Source organism: Pogona vitticeps, chromosome 9 (genome assembly GCF_051106095.1).
Source record: "Pogona vitticeps strain Pit_001003342236 chromosome 9, PviZW2.1, whole genome shotgun sequence".
In the NCBI taxonomy this organism is placed as follows: Eukaryota; Metazoa; Chordata; class Lepidosauria; order Squamata; family Agamidae; genus Pogona; species Pogona vitticeps.
Window position 1 is genome coordinate 20,063,238 of NC_135791.1, and position 17,275 is coordinate 20,080,512.

Consider the following 17,275-nt stretch of genomic DNA (forward strand, 5'->3'; position numbering starts at 1 on the left):
ATGTTAACATCATCACCTTGAAGCTGGCATGGAAACAAACAGGTAGCCAATACAAGGCAGCTAAAATGGAGGAGATGTGATGATATTTATTTACTTTCCAGAACAAACTGGCTGCTATGTTTTGGACCTGCTGAAGTTTCCATGGGCAGCCCCATGTAGAGAGCATTACAATAGTTTAATCTCAAGACTGCCAGCGCATGGAACAGCATGGTGAGGAACCCAATGTCAAGGTAGGGACACAGCTGTGCAATCCGACACATATGGAAATAGGCAGAGCGGACCACTGATGCCACCTGGGTTTCCATGGTGAACCCCAGATCCAGATGGACCCCCAAGCTGCGAACCTCACTCTTCACAGTGAGAGTCACTCCCCCCAAAAGAGAGGGAGTTTCCCAAACCACCAATGGAGGGGCCACCTACCTTCAGGACCTCTGTCTTGTCCAGGTTCAGCCTCAGTCCATTCTCCTGCATACATTGCGATACAGCCTCCAGGCAGCGCTGAAGGGATGGAACAGCATCCACTGTGGTTGGAGAAAAGGAGATGTAGAGCTGGGTGTCATCAGCGTACTGATGGCATGAAGCCCCACACTCCCTGATGACCCCACCCAACGGCCTCATGTAGATATTAAGCAGCATTGGGGCAAGGAAAATAGTTGCAGTAGCAAAGAAGCTGACTGCAACAGTTGCCAAAAGATTACGAAAAAAAGCTGCAAAGGAACCGTAAAAGAAGCTGCAGCAAACAAAAATAAACTGCAGTGTGACCGCAAAAAAAAAAGCAGAGAATAAATGAACCAAAACAAAGAGCACAACAGGCAAGATAAGCAGATTAACGAAAGAGGAGAAAAAACGGAGAACAAAACACGAAAAAACCAACCAACCAAAAAGAACAAAAACCAAACCATGCTGGAGGAAAAATGCAGACCTCCAATAACTGGTCACAGATATCCAGGCCATATGTCATTTTAAAAGAACCAAATAGAAATTGTTTATTGATACAGATGTTGACAGAATAAGCAATGTTATTAACTCTCAAACAAACATTCTTCTTTATCCATCCTCTAACACTATTTCCCTGCCCAAACTCCAAAACTCTCTCAACTCTCTCACACTTTAACTCTCCATCTCAAAATGTTATTTCTGTCTATCTTAATTCTCTTCCTATATATTGATATTATTATTCATATATAGCATATTTTTTATTTATTTATTTATTTATTTATTTATTTATTTATTTATTTATTTATTTATTTATTTATTTATTTATTTATATGCCGCCCATCCATTTTCGAACCGCTGATCAGCTGTTTTTAAAACATCACAATGCGAAGATCGGTAAGCGAAAAGCTTACCGATCATCGCAATACGATTTTTGCCCATTTAGAACATCACAATGCAATTGCTTTTGCGATTGCAAAATCCGCATCGCTATGCGGATTCGTCGTTAAACGGGGCGCTCACTATGCAGGGCACCACTGTATTAAACATTGTTGATATAACCAACTAGTGGCAGCTGAAAGGCACATAGCATGAGCTCTTAATTTGGTGAAACAAGCAGGGGCCACATGGAGATCATGACACACAGCACAATGTGATGCCTTTGCATGATGGAATGGATATATCTGGCTGTTTTTTGAGTAAGTTCCTTATTAGTACCACTTGGCAGGTGCAAGATTTTATCTGGGTCACCTCAGCCAGAGTGGGAGAAAAGGAAGGCTCTCAAGTATTGCGGGCGGATATCCTGATACCACATACAGTAAAAGAACATGTGGTGCAATGATTCAACTGCTCCCTTGCCACAATGGCACACTCTTTCATTTTAAGGTTCTTTCTCACACTGTGGATAGTTCCTCCGTTGCCCGTAGCTTCCTGCAGGTTCCGAGAAACTACAAGTTCATTGGTCCTCAGAGGATATATTGCTTCTGCATCTCATTTCCAAAGCCCCAGGGCACTTTTCTTGTTGGATGTGAAGGTAGGAGAGCCAAAAAAATTTGGCTCAAGTTGCTTGGCTTTTGTTGCATTGTCTTCTTTTCAGCGAAGGGAAGTTAAGCAACACCACACTTGTTTTGTAATTACTATTTCTAAGTTCTGTCTTAAGGTCTTGCTTGTGTTTTCAATGCATTTTGCAACACTGCGTTTCCAAGTACTGGGTGGCTTTTAGCTTTCAAAAAAAGAAAGACTGAAGTGGGAGGCTCCAAGAAGAGCCAGTAGTAGCACCAGGGAACTTCTGCTGTTGGATGTGAAGGTAGGATAATAATTTTTGGCTTCAGTAGGTTGGCTTTCCCCCCTTTGACTTCAATGCATTTTTGCAACACTGCATTTTCTAGTACTGATATTGGATTATTTGGACTAACTTTGTGCTTAGCAGGGTGGCTGTGTCCCTGGACTGGAGGAGGTTTAGACCTTCTACAACAGAGCCCTTCCATCCCCTTGCTCTTTTTTCACTCTTCTGCAATGCACAGATGCATTGTTCCAATCCGTCTGACAGATACAGACATAAATGTGTTTGGTCTTCTCATCTACTCAATCAAGGTAGGGTGGTCATTTGAAGAGGAGGACAGAGCTTCTGTATTGCGTGGCAGGGCCTAGGATGGGCTAGTAAATGGGTTTTCTCCTGTACCTTCCAGAACAGGACTAAGACAGGACACCTTGCTAAGGTACTGGCCTCAGATGCTAGCTTGGTTAGAGAAGAGAGGGAAGCTCAAGGTGCCGATGGAGGAAGACTTCGTACCCATAGGGTACCAATGGTAGGTGTTCTGGGAGGAGGGTTGCCCACTGATAAAGGATGATCTGTGGGAAAGCACTAGAGATAAGGGACCCCTATCTCCAAAGACATTCACTAGAGATGTGCAGCACGAGGGCAGGGTGGAGAACAGGAAGTGGATGGTAAAAAAGGGAGGAAGCAGAAGAGCAGGGGCTGGGCAAGGACCTAGCGACCGAGTCTCAGAAGGAGGAGGAGAACAAAGCACATGTTCTACATTGGTTGACCATAACTGCTCAACATGGAGGTTTTCTGTGCACTAGTGGTCTGGCCTTGACCGTCCAACCTTGCCACTCTAGGCCTCTGAGCTCCTGAGGTCAGGGACAGATGTATTTTGAAAGTAAAGGTAAAGGTAAAGATTCCCCTTGACAATTTTTTGTCCAGTCGTGTTCGACTCTAGGGGGCGGTGCTCATCTCCGTTTCCAACCCATAGAGCCAGCATTTTTGTCCAAAGACAATCTTCCATGGTCACATGGCCAGTGCGACTTCGACACAGAACACTGTTACCTTCCCACCGAGGTGGTCCCTATTTATCTACTTGCATTTGCATGCTTTCAAACCACTAGGATGACAGGAGCTGGGACAAGCGACGGGAGCTCACTCCGTTGCGTGGACTCGATCGTACGACTGCTTGGTCTTCTGACCCTACAGCACAGGCTTCTGCGGTTTAGCTTGCAGGTCTCCTAATCCCAGAAGAGTTCCAGAAGTGGCTTTAGCGATCTGTTGTGGAACAACCTCACTGAAGATATTATTCATTACCAAGACCTCATTGCTGGGTACAAAGGGCCCCCCATAACAGTTCAAGCATCAGGGGTCCAAAAATGTACGTCAGCCACTGCCTGAGGATGTAGCAGCAGGACCTCCAGATGTAGAAATGCTGCTGGAGGCAGGAGAGACATCTGGTACAGCCCGGATCATTATTGGAGACCCTGGCAGGGCAGGAGAAAATACACAACCCTTGACACCCGTTTACGTATGGAGGACCGCAATCACATGGACAAAGGTGCAGCTCACTGCGAGAAATAGAAAACCCTTTCCTCCATAGATTTTCTGATCTCCAGAGAAAGAGGCAAAAATAGGAGGGAAGATGAGTAAAATGTCCCCCATAGATTCCTCGGGTGTTGGGAGGGGGGGCTGGGAAGTGGATTTTTTTGGTTCAGAAAGCAAGGGATTTAAACAGCTGTTTAGAGGCGGCTGTGCATTTTAAGGTGATTGTGGATGCAAATTTTTTGCGTCTTTTTAAAATCACCTGTGTTGGAGTAAATTGTGTCTGTGGAGTCTGTCAAGTAATGTGTTCTAGGGTCATAGGTAGAGATGGGGGTATTCATATTCGTATACAAAGATCCCCCCACAGGGTGCAGATAACAAGGGTCTGCTCCCCTGGGGCCAGACCACCCACTCACAATTCCACCCCTGCTGTGAGCTCCTCGCACCGTTCCTATCACTCCGGAGCTCACGATGGATTAGCCACTCCTGGCAGAAGGCAGGATGATGAGCCTCTCTGCCAGGTCAAAGAGTGGCTCACTGATCGTGATAGGAAAGCACCATGGAGCTTGCAGCAGCAGAGTCATGAGTGGTCAGTCTGGCCCCAGGAGGCTGGACCCTCGTTATCGCCACCTGTGCAAGGGTATTCATATATTAATACCCCCCATCTCTAGCCATAGGTTTTGGGCAGCAAGAAACCTTTGTAGTCTGATCTGTCACATTAACTGTAATAATGAACTAGTGCTATCCCAGACTGAAAGAAAGGAAAGAAATTGTCAGCCTGTCAGAACCTTTATTGGCAATCAAAAACAAAAATCGCAAATACAAACAAATGTAACAAACTATTAATTAACTGAATCTACATATTTGTTGTGTCCGAGACTGTGGCTCAGTCTGTAGTTCCATTGGAATAAATGGGCATCCACTTACATAACTCCCAGTGATTTCAGGAGGTATGTTGGGAACCATATCGGTTTCAGCCAAGAGTGCTGGCTGAATAGCTCAGTGTTTTAGGTACCTGGGTTGGGAGCTTGAATCCCACTTTGCCTCCGGAGACAAGAGCCAGTTTGTGTGGCCGTGGGCAAGCTGCACAGTCCAAGAGGACCTCTGGAAGAAGGAAATGCTAGGGCAGGCCACTTCCATGTATTCCTTTCCTGGATGACCTTGGACAGTGTTACCATAAGTCGAACAGCACATGATTATTATGATCATTACTAGCCAACAATGTCGTATGAAGGATATTAAATATAGAGAATGGGGCATGCAACAAGAGTGTTGACCTGCAGAGAGATTAATTAGTCAGAGTTCCCTTTTAGAGATTATTTCTCTTTGTTAAAACATGAAGGAAACTAAGAGAACAGGAAATGCGGTCTAGCTGCAGCTTTTGATTTTAGGGCTTGGCATTTCCTCCGCAGAAATCAAGTAGAAATGTGCAGTCCATTCTTCACATTTGCACTCTTAAATATGTATCCTTGGAATACAATACCATTTTAACAACTCTTAATAACAATATCTACTAGTTCATTTTTCTTAACATCTAATTTTTCTTTTAAAAAAAATTCATTCTGAATACTTTCCTTTTTTTGTAGTTGATGTTCTGAATTGATTCAAATGGGTTTATTTATACTTACATTGTTGTTATTGCTTTGTTGTGATTTTATGTGCAAACTGCTCAGCGTAGTGGTTCACTCCGTCCGGTGGTAGACAAATGCAATTAATTAATTAATTGTTAACTCATATTTCCCCCCTGCTTCTGAGTTCTTTTGGATAACATTGATAATCATTACAAAACTGTTTATTTATAGTATTGATAATTGATAATAGAGTCACTTGAATGTCTCTGTTTCCTAGATCTGTTCCTGTGGCGCTGTCTGGTCAGATCCCACCATGAATGTCCTGCAGATCTGCTCAGTGATCTGCTCTTTTGTCAGCCTTCTGCTGTTCCTTATATCCCTTTGCTCAAACTACTGGGTGGTAAATAGTACTGTGCATGCGGGTCTTTGGAGGTATTGTGTCTTGAATGCTTGTTCTTTATTTGGGATGAAGCTGGGAGGTAAGAATGTACATGCCTTTGCACTGGAAAAGTAGCCATTTGGTATGTTCCTCATTTCTTAGACCTGCAAAACTTATGGGGCAGTTTATGGTCCTTCAGTCCATTAATAGTCAACTGTAACTGGGAATAACTTTATTCCTGTTGCACAGACCAGTCAGTTTCAAAGGTTTTTACCTTCAAGGGAGGCTTCAAAGCATCAAAGTATCTGCTAAGGCTGTGGTCTCCAACCTTGGGCCTCCAGATGTTCTTGGCCTACAACTCCCAGAAACCTTCACCACCACCTCTGCTGGCCAGGATTTCTGGGAGTTGAAGTCCAAGAACATCTGGAGGCCCAAGGTTGGGGACCACTGTGCTAAGGTACAGGTGGTAGATCCCACCTATCACTGCATGGGAACTGAGCATGCAATCAGGTGGGGAAATAGCTCGCATTTCGGACTGCTTGTAGCACGGTCTGGTGCAAGCTCTTCTCCTGCAATCACATGATGCACAGAACCAGCCTGACCTGTTCTGTGCCCAAGTTGGACCTCTTTGGTCCAGCAGGAGGGCTTCTGAGTTTTGGAACTGGGCTGCTGCATTTCCTGCATGGACAGAAAGAGTAGGTGCGAGGGAGATCAGCATGATCAGATGCAATGATTTTGGATCCCACCTTAAGTGTATAGTTTAAGACATCACAGGGCATGTCTGCAGGGTCGGAGGCAAAATATTTTTCAGAGAAATGTGAATGGTCACATCTGACCAGTAGTGGGTGTGAAATCTAAAACATCTGGAGAGGCCCAGTTTGGGAAAGGCTAGGTGGATATTCTGTATTAGATTGTAGGCTCCAAATGTACCAGGAAACCTCATCTCAAACTTAGAATTATTCATGCCTATCCGTGACAACACAGGAGCCAACCTTGAAGCTGGACTTCAGCAAAGTATACTGTATATATTGCCTTTATCCCTATAGAGAACCCCATGTGACTCGGGGTAGATAAAACAATAGATTTAAAAATACGCGTGCCTTGTTTAACACCAAATCCGCATAGCGATGAAGAATTTACAATCACTTTTGCGATCGCAAGTGGACTTGGGGGCAGTCGAGAGGGCGCAGGATCCTGCAAACATCAGCGGGAGCTGGGAGGTCGCCGGAGCGTGGGAACGCGGGCGCCATGTTGGAGATTCCCCCTCCAGCTCCTTCTTCCCTTGCCTGCCTCTCTCCCTCAGCCTGCTTGTTCCCAACTGATTTCCCCCCAATTGGTTCTTTAAGGGGGGAAATGGCAGGGTCCAAACTTTTTACAGCTTGCCTGCTAGTGCTTTTGACCCTGCCCTGTGACCATATTGAGACCTCTGAGCCCGTTCTTGTGACTTGGGACTCCTGCCCTGTTAATGAAACGCCACGGACTTCAGTTCCATCTAAAGGGACTTCAGTTCCATCTAAAGGGACAAAATCAATTGGCAGAGCAAAACAACTTTTGGCTATAAGTGGGGGATAACTTTTGGGGGAATTCTGTAGCTATATTGTGACTTTTTTTTCTTTCCTTTAAATGTTTGATTAATTGATACTGTTATTATTTTTTGTTAGATTACTTTTGTTTATTTTATAATTGTATAAGTTATTTATTGTGGGTTAATTGATTGTTTGTACTGTTTTTTTTTCCTTTCTTTCCTCCTTTCTTCTCCTTTGATATGGTTTGGAAGGCCTGCCTTCCCAGCGAGGGGCCCCAGAACATTTCTGTGATTACGGGTAGAGGGAGATATGGCGTTGGCTCCGTCTCTGCTCATGTTAGAAGAACTAGGGACAGATGTTTAAAGGCTGTTCCTTGTTCTGAGACGGAGACCAGCCCCCAGCATCGAGGTAGCCAGACCAGCCAGCCTTCCACTCTACGCCTGGTGTTGTTGAACGCCAGGTCTGTATCCAATAAGGCCCAGGTAATTCAAGACCTTATCCTGGAGGAGGATACAGACCTGGCTTGCATAACCGAAACTTGGATTGGCGGAGAGGGGGGTCCCCCTCTAGCTCTCATCTGTCCGCCCGGTTATGCTGTCCAACACCAGGGTAGACTGGAGGGTCGGGGGGGAGTAGCCATTGTCCATAAGTCCAGCTTGGAGGTCACTAGGCGCTCCTCGGTGATAAAGCCGGGTCTTGAGGCCCTCCACGTGTCTATCGGGGCCAGGGATGGTATTGGGATCTTGCTGGGCTACCGTGCTCCCCGCGACCCAGCCACCTCCCTACCGGAGCTGGTGGACTTCGTCTCCGCGGCACTGTTGGGTTCCCCGAACCTTTTGGTGCTGGGGGATTTCAACGTGCATGCGGGGGCGGAGACCTCTGGTCCAGCTCTTGAGTTCTTGGAGACCATGGCCTTCTTGAACATGTCCCAACATGTCAACGGCCCCACTCACGTGGGGGGTCATACACTTGACCTGGTTCTTTCTACCAATGGGAGTGAGAGTGGTCCGATGGTGACTGACCTTGAGTCGGTACCCTTGTCATGGTCGGATCACCACCTAATAAAGTGTACCATTAAAATGGCTCTCCCCCCCCCCCGCAGGGAGCAGGGATCTATTGTTATGGTCCGCCCTCGAAGGCTACTGGATCCTGTTGGATTCCAGGATGCCATGAGAGGTGTTACGGCTGACCTGGCTGGCGCTCCTGTCGAGGCTCTGGTAGATGGCTGGTTTGCCGCTGCGACTAGGGCTGCTGACATGATCGCACCTAAACGCCCTCTCCGCCGCAGAGATCGCCCGGCTCCCTGGTTTAACCGGGACCTCCGGGTGAGGAAGCGGGTCAGGAGACGGCTAGAGCGCAGATGGAGAAGGGCCCCGACGGATTTTAATAAGATAGCTGTCAGGGTCGCTACTAACCTTTATCTAGCTAAGGTAAAGGCTGCTACTAGATCATACCTCGCTAACCGGATAAGCGAGGCGTCCAACCAGCAGGCGGAGTTATTCCGTATAGTACGCGACCTCTCCGGAGTTGGTCCGGGCGATGGGCCTCCCCCTAGTTTCTCGCCGGACCAATTTGCAGCATTTTTTAAATCAAAAGTGGAGGCCATCCGCCGGGACCTCTCTCCTTTTTTGAGTACAGTGAGTCGAGCTGAGATGTCCAGCGCTCCGTCTTGCCCGGTGATCTTGGACACCTTTCAGCCTGTTACGCCTGACACTGTCTCCAGGGCGCTTGATCGCTGTCGTGCCACCACCTCCTCTTTGGACCCTTGCCCGGCCTGGCTAATCAAGGCAGCCAGGCCGTTAACAACGGAGTGGGCCACGGCTATTATAAATGGGTCTCTCCTTGAGGGCAGATTTCCATCTGCCCTGAAGGACACACTCATTAGGCCCATCAGGAAGAAACCTAGTTTGGCGGCAGACGAAATTGGCAATTACAGGCCCGTCGCCAATGTTTCCTTCCTTAGCAAGGTAGTCGAGAGGGTGGTGGCCGACCAGCTTCAGGCGCTCCTGGAAGAAACAGATGCCCTGGACCCATTCCAGTCGGGCTTCAGGCCCCGCCATGGCACAGAAACGGCTTTGGTCGCCCTGTGTGATGACCTACTGAGGGAGGCCGATAGGGGCAAAGTGTCCCTGCTGGTCCTCCTCGACATCTCAGCGGCCTTTGATACCATTGACCACGGTATCCTCCTGGGGAGGCTCTCCGAGCTGGGAATAGGTGGCCTGGCTTTGTCCTGGCTCCGCTCCTTCTTGGAGGACCGTCCCCAGAGAGTTCAGCTTGGGGAGAGAGTCTCGGCCCCGTGGAGCCTCAATTGTGGGATTCCACAGGGGTCGATTATCTCCCCAATGCTATTTAACATCTATATGAGGCCGCTGGGTGGGGTCATCAGGAGGTGTGGGGCTTCGTGTCACCAGTACGCGGACGACACGCAGCTCTACATCTCCTTTTTGCCAACCGCAGGAGAAGCCGTCCTGTGCCTCCAGCGCTGCCTGGGGACTATACTGGAATGGATGCAGGAGAACGGACTTAGGCTGAACCCGGACAAGACGGAAGTACTGAGGGTGGGCCCCCCCACAGTCCGGGATTTGGGAAACTCCCTCTCTTTTGGGGGGGTGACCCTCCCTGCAAAGGATGGGGTACGCAGCTTGGGGATCCATCTGGACCCGGTGCTCTCCATGGAGTCACAGGTGGCGTCGGTGGTCCGCACCGCCTTTTTTCATCTCAGGCGGATAGCCCAGCTGCGGCCCTACCTGGAGGTGGGGGCGCTCACCACCTTAGTACACGCGCTCGTAATCTCGAGATTAGACCACTGTAATGTGCTCTACGTGGGGCTTCCTTTGAGGTTGCTGCGGAAATTACAGGTGGTGCAGAATGCGGCGGCCAGATTACTCAGTGGAGTGAAAAAATTCCAACATATTTCGCCCACTCTGGCCGCATTGCATTGGCTGCCCATCAAGTTCCGCATTGACTTCAAAGTGCTAATGCTTACGTATAAAGCCCTAAACGGTTTAGGGCCTCGATATCTGGCGGAACGCCTTCTCCCACCAAGTTCTACCCGGGTCACACGGGCAAGCCAGGAGGTGAGGCTGAGGAGCCTAACGCCGAGGGAGGCCCGAAAAGAGAAAACAAGAAATAGGGCCTTCTCGGCGGTCGCTCCTCGCCTGTGGAATAATTTACCTCCTGGTATTCGCGGAGCTCCCTCGCTGGGCACTTTTAAGAATCTACTAAAGACCTGGATGTTTCGGCAGGCCTTCTCACCAGATTACTTCTGATTTTCTTATCTTTTATTGTTTCTTACTTTTATCTGTTTTGTAATTTGTTGTTTTATTTTTATTGTATTCTTCCCTGTTGTAAGCCGCCTAGAGTAGTCCTTTGCGACTAGATAGGCGGGATATAAATTAAATAAATAAATAAATAAATAAATAAATAAATAAATAAATAAATAAATAAATAACGATGTTTCCTTTGGGGGGGAAATCGCTTTGCGATGATCGGTACACTGTTTCGCTTACCGATCATTGTATAGTGATGATTTTTCCTCAGCTGATTGGCGGTTCCAAAATGGCCACCAGGTAAAACAGGAATGGATTCCTCGCAGTGAAAATGGCCGCCGTATGGAGGATTTTCGCTTAAAACATAAGTTTTAAGCCCATAGGAATGGACTAAAGGGGTTTCAATGCATTCCTATGGGCTTTTTAATTTCGCATAGCAATGAAATAACTTTGCAGCAATTTTTGCTGCACAGATTATCGTTGCTATGCGGGGCACCACTGTACAGTATAAGTATCACATTTAAAAACCATTAAAGAAATATTAAGACTGACATTTTTTCTTTTAAGCACTAGCAACTTTTCCAATGTTGGATGAAAATGATTCTTCCCAGTTCGGCTTCTAGACTAGCTCTGGAGGTGAAATCAATGCTTTTCTGCCTCTGTTTCCTTTTGTCTGAGGCTGGATGCTGTTGGGTCTATCTTGACTTCGGATGCTTTGGGATGAAGATAGACAATCCAAGTTGTCCAGCCTCCTTTTGGCTTATGTTGAACATGGAAGTTGCTTCTGAATACTTTTGGAACAACACTAGCATTTGGTCTAGATGCAAACTTGGGACGTCCGGAAAATTCCTGTTTAACCCTCTTTTTCCTTTCTCCCTCCCTCCCTTTCTTTGGATCTCTGCAGCTGCAGGCCACGCCGTTCGAGCATTTATGCTGCTGGGGCTGATCGCTGGTGCTGTTTCTTTCTTTGGTCTTTGCACCTCATTCTTTAAATCTAAAGTCAGCTCCATGTCCCTGATCAAGACCTCAGCTAACGCCAGTATCCTTGCAGGTATAAGGGAGTGATATTGCATCTTCCGGTTTCACAGTCGCTTTCACCTCCTCGGTTCCAGTAACGCCATGCCACAACCAGTGTTTCGAAACTGGCAAACTCTGTGCTGGAGCACTCTGCACTTTGGCCTCTAGAGCTGCTACAGAGGCTGTCATATAAAAGACCATAGCACATGGGGGCCAGGGAGGCGTCTTTCTGCTTCCATATCATGCCCCCAATAGAAATCTAGTTTTAGAAGAGGTAACTGTGTCAGTCTGCAGGGGCATATCAGGCACAACCCAAAGGAAAGCAAAATAATGAAAAAGAAAAAAGGCCAAACCTTTGTGACTCTTTCAGGACAAACTGTTATATTTTTCTATGCGCTTTTCTGGACAAGTCCTTCAGATATATGAGGTAAAATGCAGAGTTAGTAAAACATATAAGCACACATTGTTCCTCTGCCATCTTCTTCAACCGTATTACTGTTTCAAGTTGGTTTTTAAGGTACCACAAATAAAACCGTTCCTCTTTTTTTTTTTTTTTTTTTTTTGCTCGTGCCTTGTTTTCTGTTTTCTCTCTTGTTTGAGGAAATGTTTGCAAAAGCAGGCTTTAGGAGAACTGAACACCAAACTTCAGTCAGCATAGATTACTGCAGTTGTGAAAAGCAACCATATACCACTGTGTCTCACAAGTCACTAAATCTCCCTCATTTTCTCCTGAAAACAACAACCTCTAAATATTTTTTTAACATGCAAACTGGTGACACTGTCTGAAATTCGGCTGCTTTGTTCCCTGATATTTTATTGTTCACTTGTTTACAGCTTGGTTTTTAGCTAGTTTAGCTGCCTTGAGGACTCTTTTGTAGTGGTAAGGAAGGGTGGAAATGTTATGGATGGATGGATGGATGGACGGACGGACGGACGGACGGACGGACGGATGGATTGAGTGATTGATTGATTGATTGGATTTGCAAACCACCCTATTAATGCAAGGTGGCAGGTAAGGCTGGCAATGTTATTATCAATCGATTGGTTTGATTGCATTTGATTTGATTTGCACACCACCCCATTAGTGCAAAGTGCTATTCTGGGTGGATTACAGCATAATAACAAAACATGACAAAGAATGAGTAAAACCAAGAAGAGATAAAACAAATAGTGCAAGAGGTGTAATCTCCAGATAAACGGCGGCACAAGAGGCATACAAATCAGGTCAGGCTGCTTTGGAAGGCAGTTCTGGAAAACAGCAGCTCCAGATGCCTTCTAAAGGTAAGGAGGGAGGGAGCCAAGTGCAGCTCCACTAGGAGCTGATTTCACAGTTCTGGTGCCACAGCGAAGAAGGCCCCGCTTCTCGTGGTTGGCTTCCCAGTAGATGAGCTTGAGGAAAGGTGCTCTCACAAGCCACCAGTCTGGCGGCTGTATTTTGGACCTGCAAGCATATTGTTGTTGTTGTTGTTGTTGTTGTTGTTGTTGTTGTTGTTGTTGTTGTTGTTGTTGTTGTTGTTGTTGTCGTCGTCGTCGTCGTCGTCGTCGTCGTCGTCGTCGTCGTCGTCGTCCTCCTCCTCCTCCTCCTCCTCCTCCTCCTCCTCCTCCTCCTCATCATCATCATCATCATCATCATCATCATCATCATCATCAGGGTACACTTATCATCCTAATGATGACCACCATGCCTTTGAGTCTCAGTTTCTCAAGAGCACCATTGGGATGTTCGTGTCACCTTCGTGTCCAGTTTCTGGACTACCTGTAGTCACCTGGTTGATGGGTTCAATAATCAGGATGCAGGACTGAACCAGTCTTTGGCCTGATCACCCAGAGAGTACATCTATTTATGCTTCCTTTTTATTTCCTAGCACTTTGTGTCATGATTGCCATGGCCATTTTCACAGGAGCTTCATCTGCCCCAGGATTTGTTTACGGCTGGTCTTTCATCTTCGGATGGGCTTCTTTTCCTGTGTTTTTGATAACAGGTAAATACATGGAGAAGGGGGATGTTTGACTGTACCCCTTTATTCATACATTCACTAGATGTATTTTAAAAAATATTACAATATGTATGTATGTATGTATGGTATGTATGTATGTATGTATGTATGTATGAATGTATGTATGTATGGTATGTATGTATGTATGTATGTATGAATGTATGTATGTATGTATGCATGCATGCATGTATTTTTGTTTGTTTGTTTGTTTTTGTGATTTATATATTGGTCCATTAGAGTAAGCACTACTCTGGACAGTTTACAGATTAAATCTTAAAACCCCACAATGTAGGTTCAAACAATATGGCGAAACACAACTAGAAACTCTAGAATCCATTAAAAAAATAGAGAAGAACAAATACAGAATCCTAAAGATTCCATTGTTGAAGGCAGCTTTGAATAATTCCATTTTTACCAATTTCCTAAATATAAAGAGGAAAGGATTGTGGCGTATCTCAGTTGGTCACTTGTTCCAGAGATGTGGGGGCCACTACCGATTAGGCGTGATTCCTTGTCGTTGCCATTTGGACCTCTCTCGGTGTGGTTACTTTTAGCAAGATGGATTGAGAAGAGCAGGTGAAGCAGGCAGCTGGTTTCTAGGAGAGACATTCCAACAAGTATCAAGGTCTTTGAGGGCTTTATAGGTCATTAATAGCAACTGGAATTGACCACAGAAATGGGCAGGGAGAGAATGAAGGCACACCAAGGCCAAAATTTCTGGGAGTTGTAATCCAAGATCATCTGGAGAGTTAAGGTTGGGAACCACTGATCTAAATGTATCTGCCATGTAGTTCTGCAGACAGTCACATGTCCTGGACTTTGAGGAAGTTATTGACATAGAGGGGGCATAAAGATGACAGTGGAATTGGCAATCCAAGCATATCTATTGGCATTTTATTGTGCTTCATTAATTGCCAGCCTAATCAATCCATTTTCTCTCCTGACAGGTGTGGTGACTAACCTATCACGAAGTCGATCATAGGAGTCATCATGCAGAAAAGGTGCTGAAGCTTTGTGAGATGACACAAATTACAAGCATTTGCAGATGACTTGGTGTTTATTTTGGAAGATCCGTTGGGAACAACATTGAGACTACTGGAGAAAATTGATGAATTCAGAGAAATGGCAAGACTGAAGATAAATCAAGAAAAAACTAAAGTTATGGAGCTAAACAAAAAATAAACTCTCAGAGACATCAGACCTACAAATGGTTTAAAAAGTTAAATGCCTTGCAATATACAGTATCTAACTGCCAGATGTGTAACTATTAAAAAAGATATTTATATAAAACTACTTAACCAAATAAAAATGGACCTAGAAAAATAGAAAAATCTACAATTATCACTATTAGGAAGAATTGCAACAATCAAAATGAACATATTGCCAGAACTACTCTTTCTGTTTCAAACAGTGGCAGTGAAAATAGAGAAGAAATACTGTGATGATCTAAGCAAGGCGATATTAAATTTTATTTGGCAAGGGAAGAAAGCCAGAATCAAATTGAAAATGTTCCAAGAATCCAAGGAAAAAGGAGGCTTTGGTTTACCGGACTGGACCTTATATTACCAATGATCTGTCCTAATGTGGCTGAAAGAATGGATTAATCTGAAAAACAAAAGACTTTTGTATTTAGAGGGGCATGATTTACAATTGGGTTGGCATGCCTTTTTATGGTTTCAGAAAGCTGAAACCCACAGGTATTTCCAAAACCACTATACAGTGGTGCCCCTCATAGCGACGATAATCCGTGCAGCAAAAATTGCTGCAAAGCGATTTCGTTGCTATGCGGTTTTAAAAAGCCCATAGGAATGCATTGAAACCCCTTCAATGCACTCCTATGTGCTTAAAACTCACCTTTAAGCGAAAATCCTCCGTACAGCGGCCAGTTTTGCTGCCCGGTAAGCGAGGAATCCGGGCGAAAACACAGCAGGCGGCCATTTTATTTACCTGGTGGCCATTTTGGAACTGCCGATCAGCTGTGGGAAAATCATTGCTATGTGATGATCAGTATGTGAAACAGGGTACTGATCATCGCAAAGTGATTTTTCCCTATATAAAACATTGCAATGTGATTGCAAAAGCGATCGCAAAAAATTGTCGCTATGCTGATTCGTCGTTAAATGGGGTGCCCATTAAGCGAGGCACCACTGTATTAGAAACTCCTTGTATATAATAAGGGAAAAAAATTAAAATGTACACAAAAATACCAGGATGGGTTTCACCTGTAGAAGCATTTGTTCATCCCAGTCTTCTAAATTTTGAAATTTATTTTACTTATGCAAATATCTTAGATATAGACAGGAGATTAAAGCCAAAACAAGACATCCCAAGATCTTCTGTTGGTAGCATGGGAGTGCAGAGAGAGGCCACAGTGGAATTGAACTTGGTTTGGAAGGGGCTGTATCTCCAAGAAGCACCTGTGTATGAAGGCAGTAAAATGGGACCGGATTTAGAATTCGGAACCACGGACGTTGGTTACAACAATTTTACAGGGGAAATTAATCTGCTCCTGATTTATCCTATGACATGTCTCGTCCCAGACGTGCCCGCTGTTCAGTCAATACGGCTACTCTTCTCTTCTCTTCCCTTGTTTTTCCCTTCCTCAAAAGCATGTGAGTTATTTTGAGAATCAAATTGGTCCCCGTAAATTCAATGCTGAGGTTTGAATCAAAGCCAAGTGTGACTTTATTTTTTCTCTCCCTTTTTCTTTATTTTTTAAAAATCTAAGTGTGCTTCCTAAGAAAACCAAGAAAAGTGTGCTTTCTAAGAAAACAAAACAAAACAAAAGTTGGCTTTGTGTTGTCTCTCCTTCATTGTATCAGAATCTTGTGCAAGTTACTGGGCAAACTTATAATTAACAGCTAATCTTAGAACTGCAGAGCTGGAAGGGACGCTATGAATCATCATCTTGAGCATCTGTGAAAGAGGCCCAATGAGGGAATCATATTCCCAAGCTCTGGCTCCACAGCCAGATGCCTAAACTACCGAGTTGTCCTTCAGAGGGCTGTTATTGTTGTTGTTTTGTATTGTTTGTGCTGTGGGAGAACAGCTTCGTAATCACAATAGGGTTTGGGCAAGTCAATATTTATGGGGAGGGTCTGGAGACTCAAAACAAAGGGGAAGAAAAGGGGCTGTTCTAAAAGTGGGCACAGGTTGCTGATAGTGTAGACCATCCCATCTTGTAACTGTTATCCCAAGTCTAACTTTAACTTTTGAAAGGAAGCAGTTAAGATTGTTAAAATCTCACTTTTGTCTCTTCTGTCTTTTTGTCCAAATGTTCAAGTAGGACACTGCAGAGTTGTGCAACATGCTCAATCAGGTACATGCTCAGATAAGTGGACTGCCTAGGTGTAACTGCCTGTGAATCGACTTCCAGCAGGCAGAACATTGCACTATGCCTTGTGTGATAGGATTTTAGCCAACATCTGTTGCTTTGATTAGCAGCCTGCCTTGGTGCTTCCTAACCTTTGATCCTCCAGATATTTTGGACTTTAACTTTCAGGATGAATCATCATTGGCCCTGTACTTTCAGGTTTTGGGGAGCAGGGGCCAAAGGTCGAGACTGATCGAACTACATGCAGTTTGGAAAATTAAAAGGAGTATCCTTATAATTTCCTGAATGGGGCTTTGCTGTCTCCTTAGGTATGTCTGTTGCAGAGTTATTTTTATTTTTCGTTCAATTCTTCTAGCTGCGCAGCAGAAGTGCAGGGATTTACAGAGCAGAATAGCTTCAAGTTTCCCAGATGAGACCACCCCTTCCTCTTATTAAGT

General features: G+C 45.1%; 1 protein-coding gene across 3 annotated transcripts; it reads left to right on the forward strand.

Moving 5' to 3' along the window:
- Positions 1 to 1,842: 1,842 nt before the first annotated feature.
- LOC110086513 (lens fiber membrane intrinsic protein) lies at positions 1,843 to 16,750 on the forward strand. 3 transcript variants are annotated; one of them, XM_020807459.3, is made up of 5 exons: positions 1,843 to 2,242; positions 5,594 to 5,795; positions 11,395 to 11,541; positions 13,373 to 13,489; positions 14,452 to 16,750. In XM_020807459.3, exons 2-5 carry the CDS (start codon positions 5,630 to 5,632, stop codon positions 14,484 to 14,486), a joined length of 465 nt encoding a protein of 154 aa, XP_020663118.3. In that variant the 5' UTR covers positions 1,843 to 2,242; positions 5,594 to 5,629; the 3' UTR covers positions 14,487 to 16,750. The 3 variants fall into 3 exon arrangements, 2 of the variants coding, with proteins under 2 accessions (XP_020663118.3, XP_078236422.1); XR_013538514.1 differs by lacking the exon at positions 5,594 to 5,795; XM_078380296.1 differs by having other exon boundaries at positions 1,921 to 5,795.
- Positions 16,751 to 17,275: the final 525 nt, after the last annotated feature.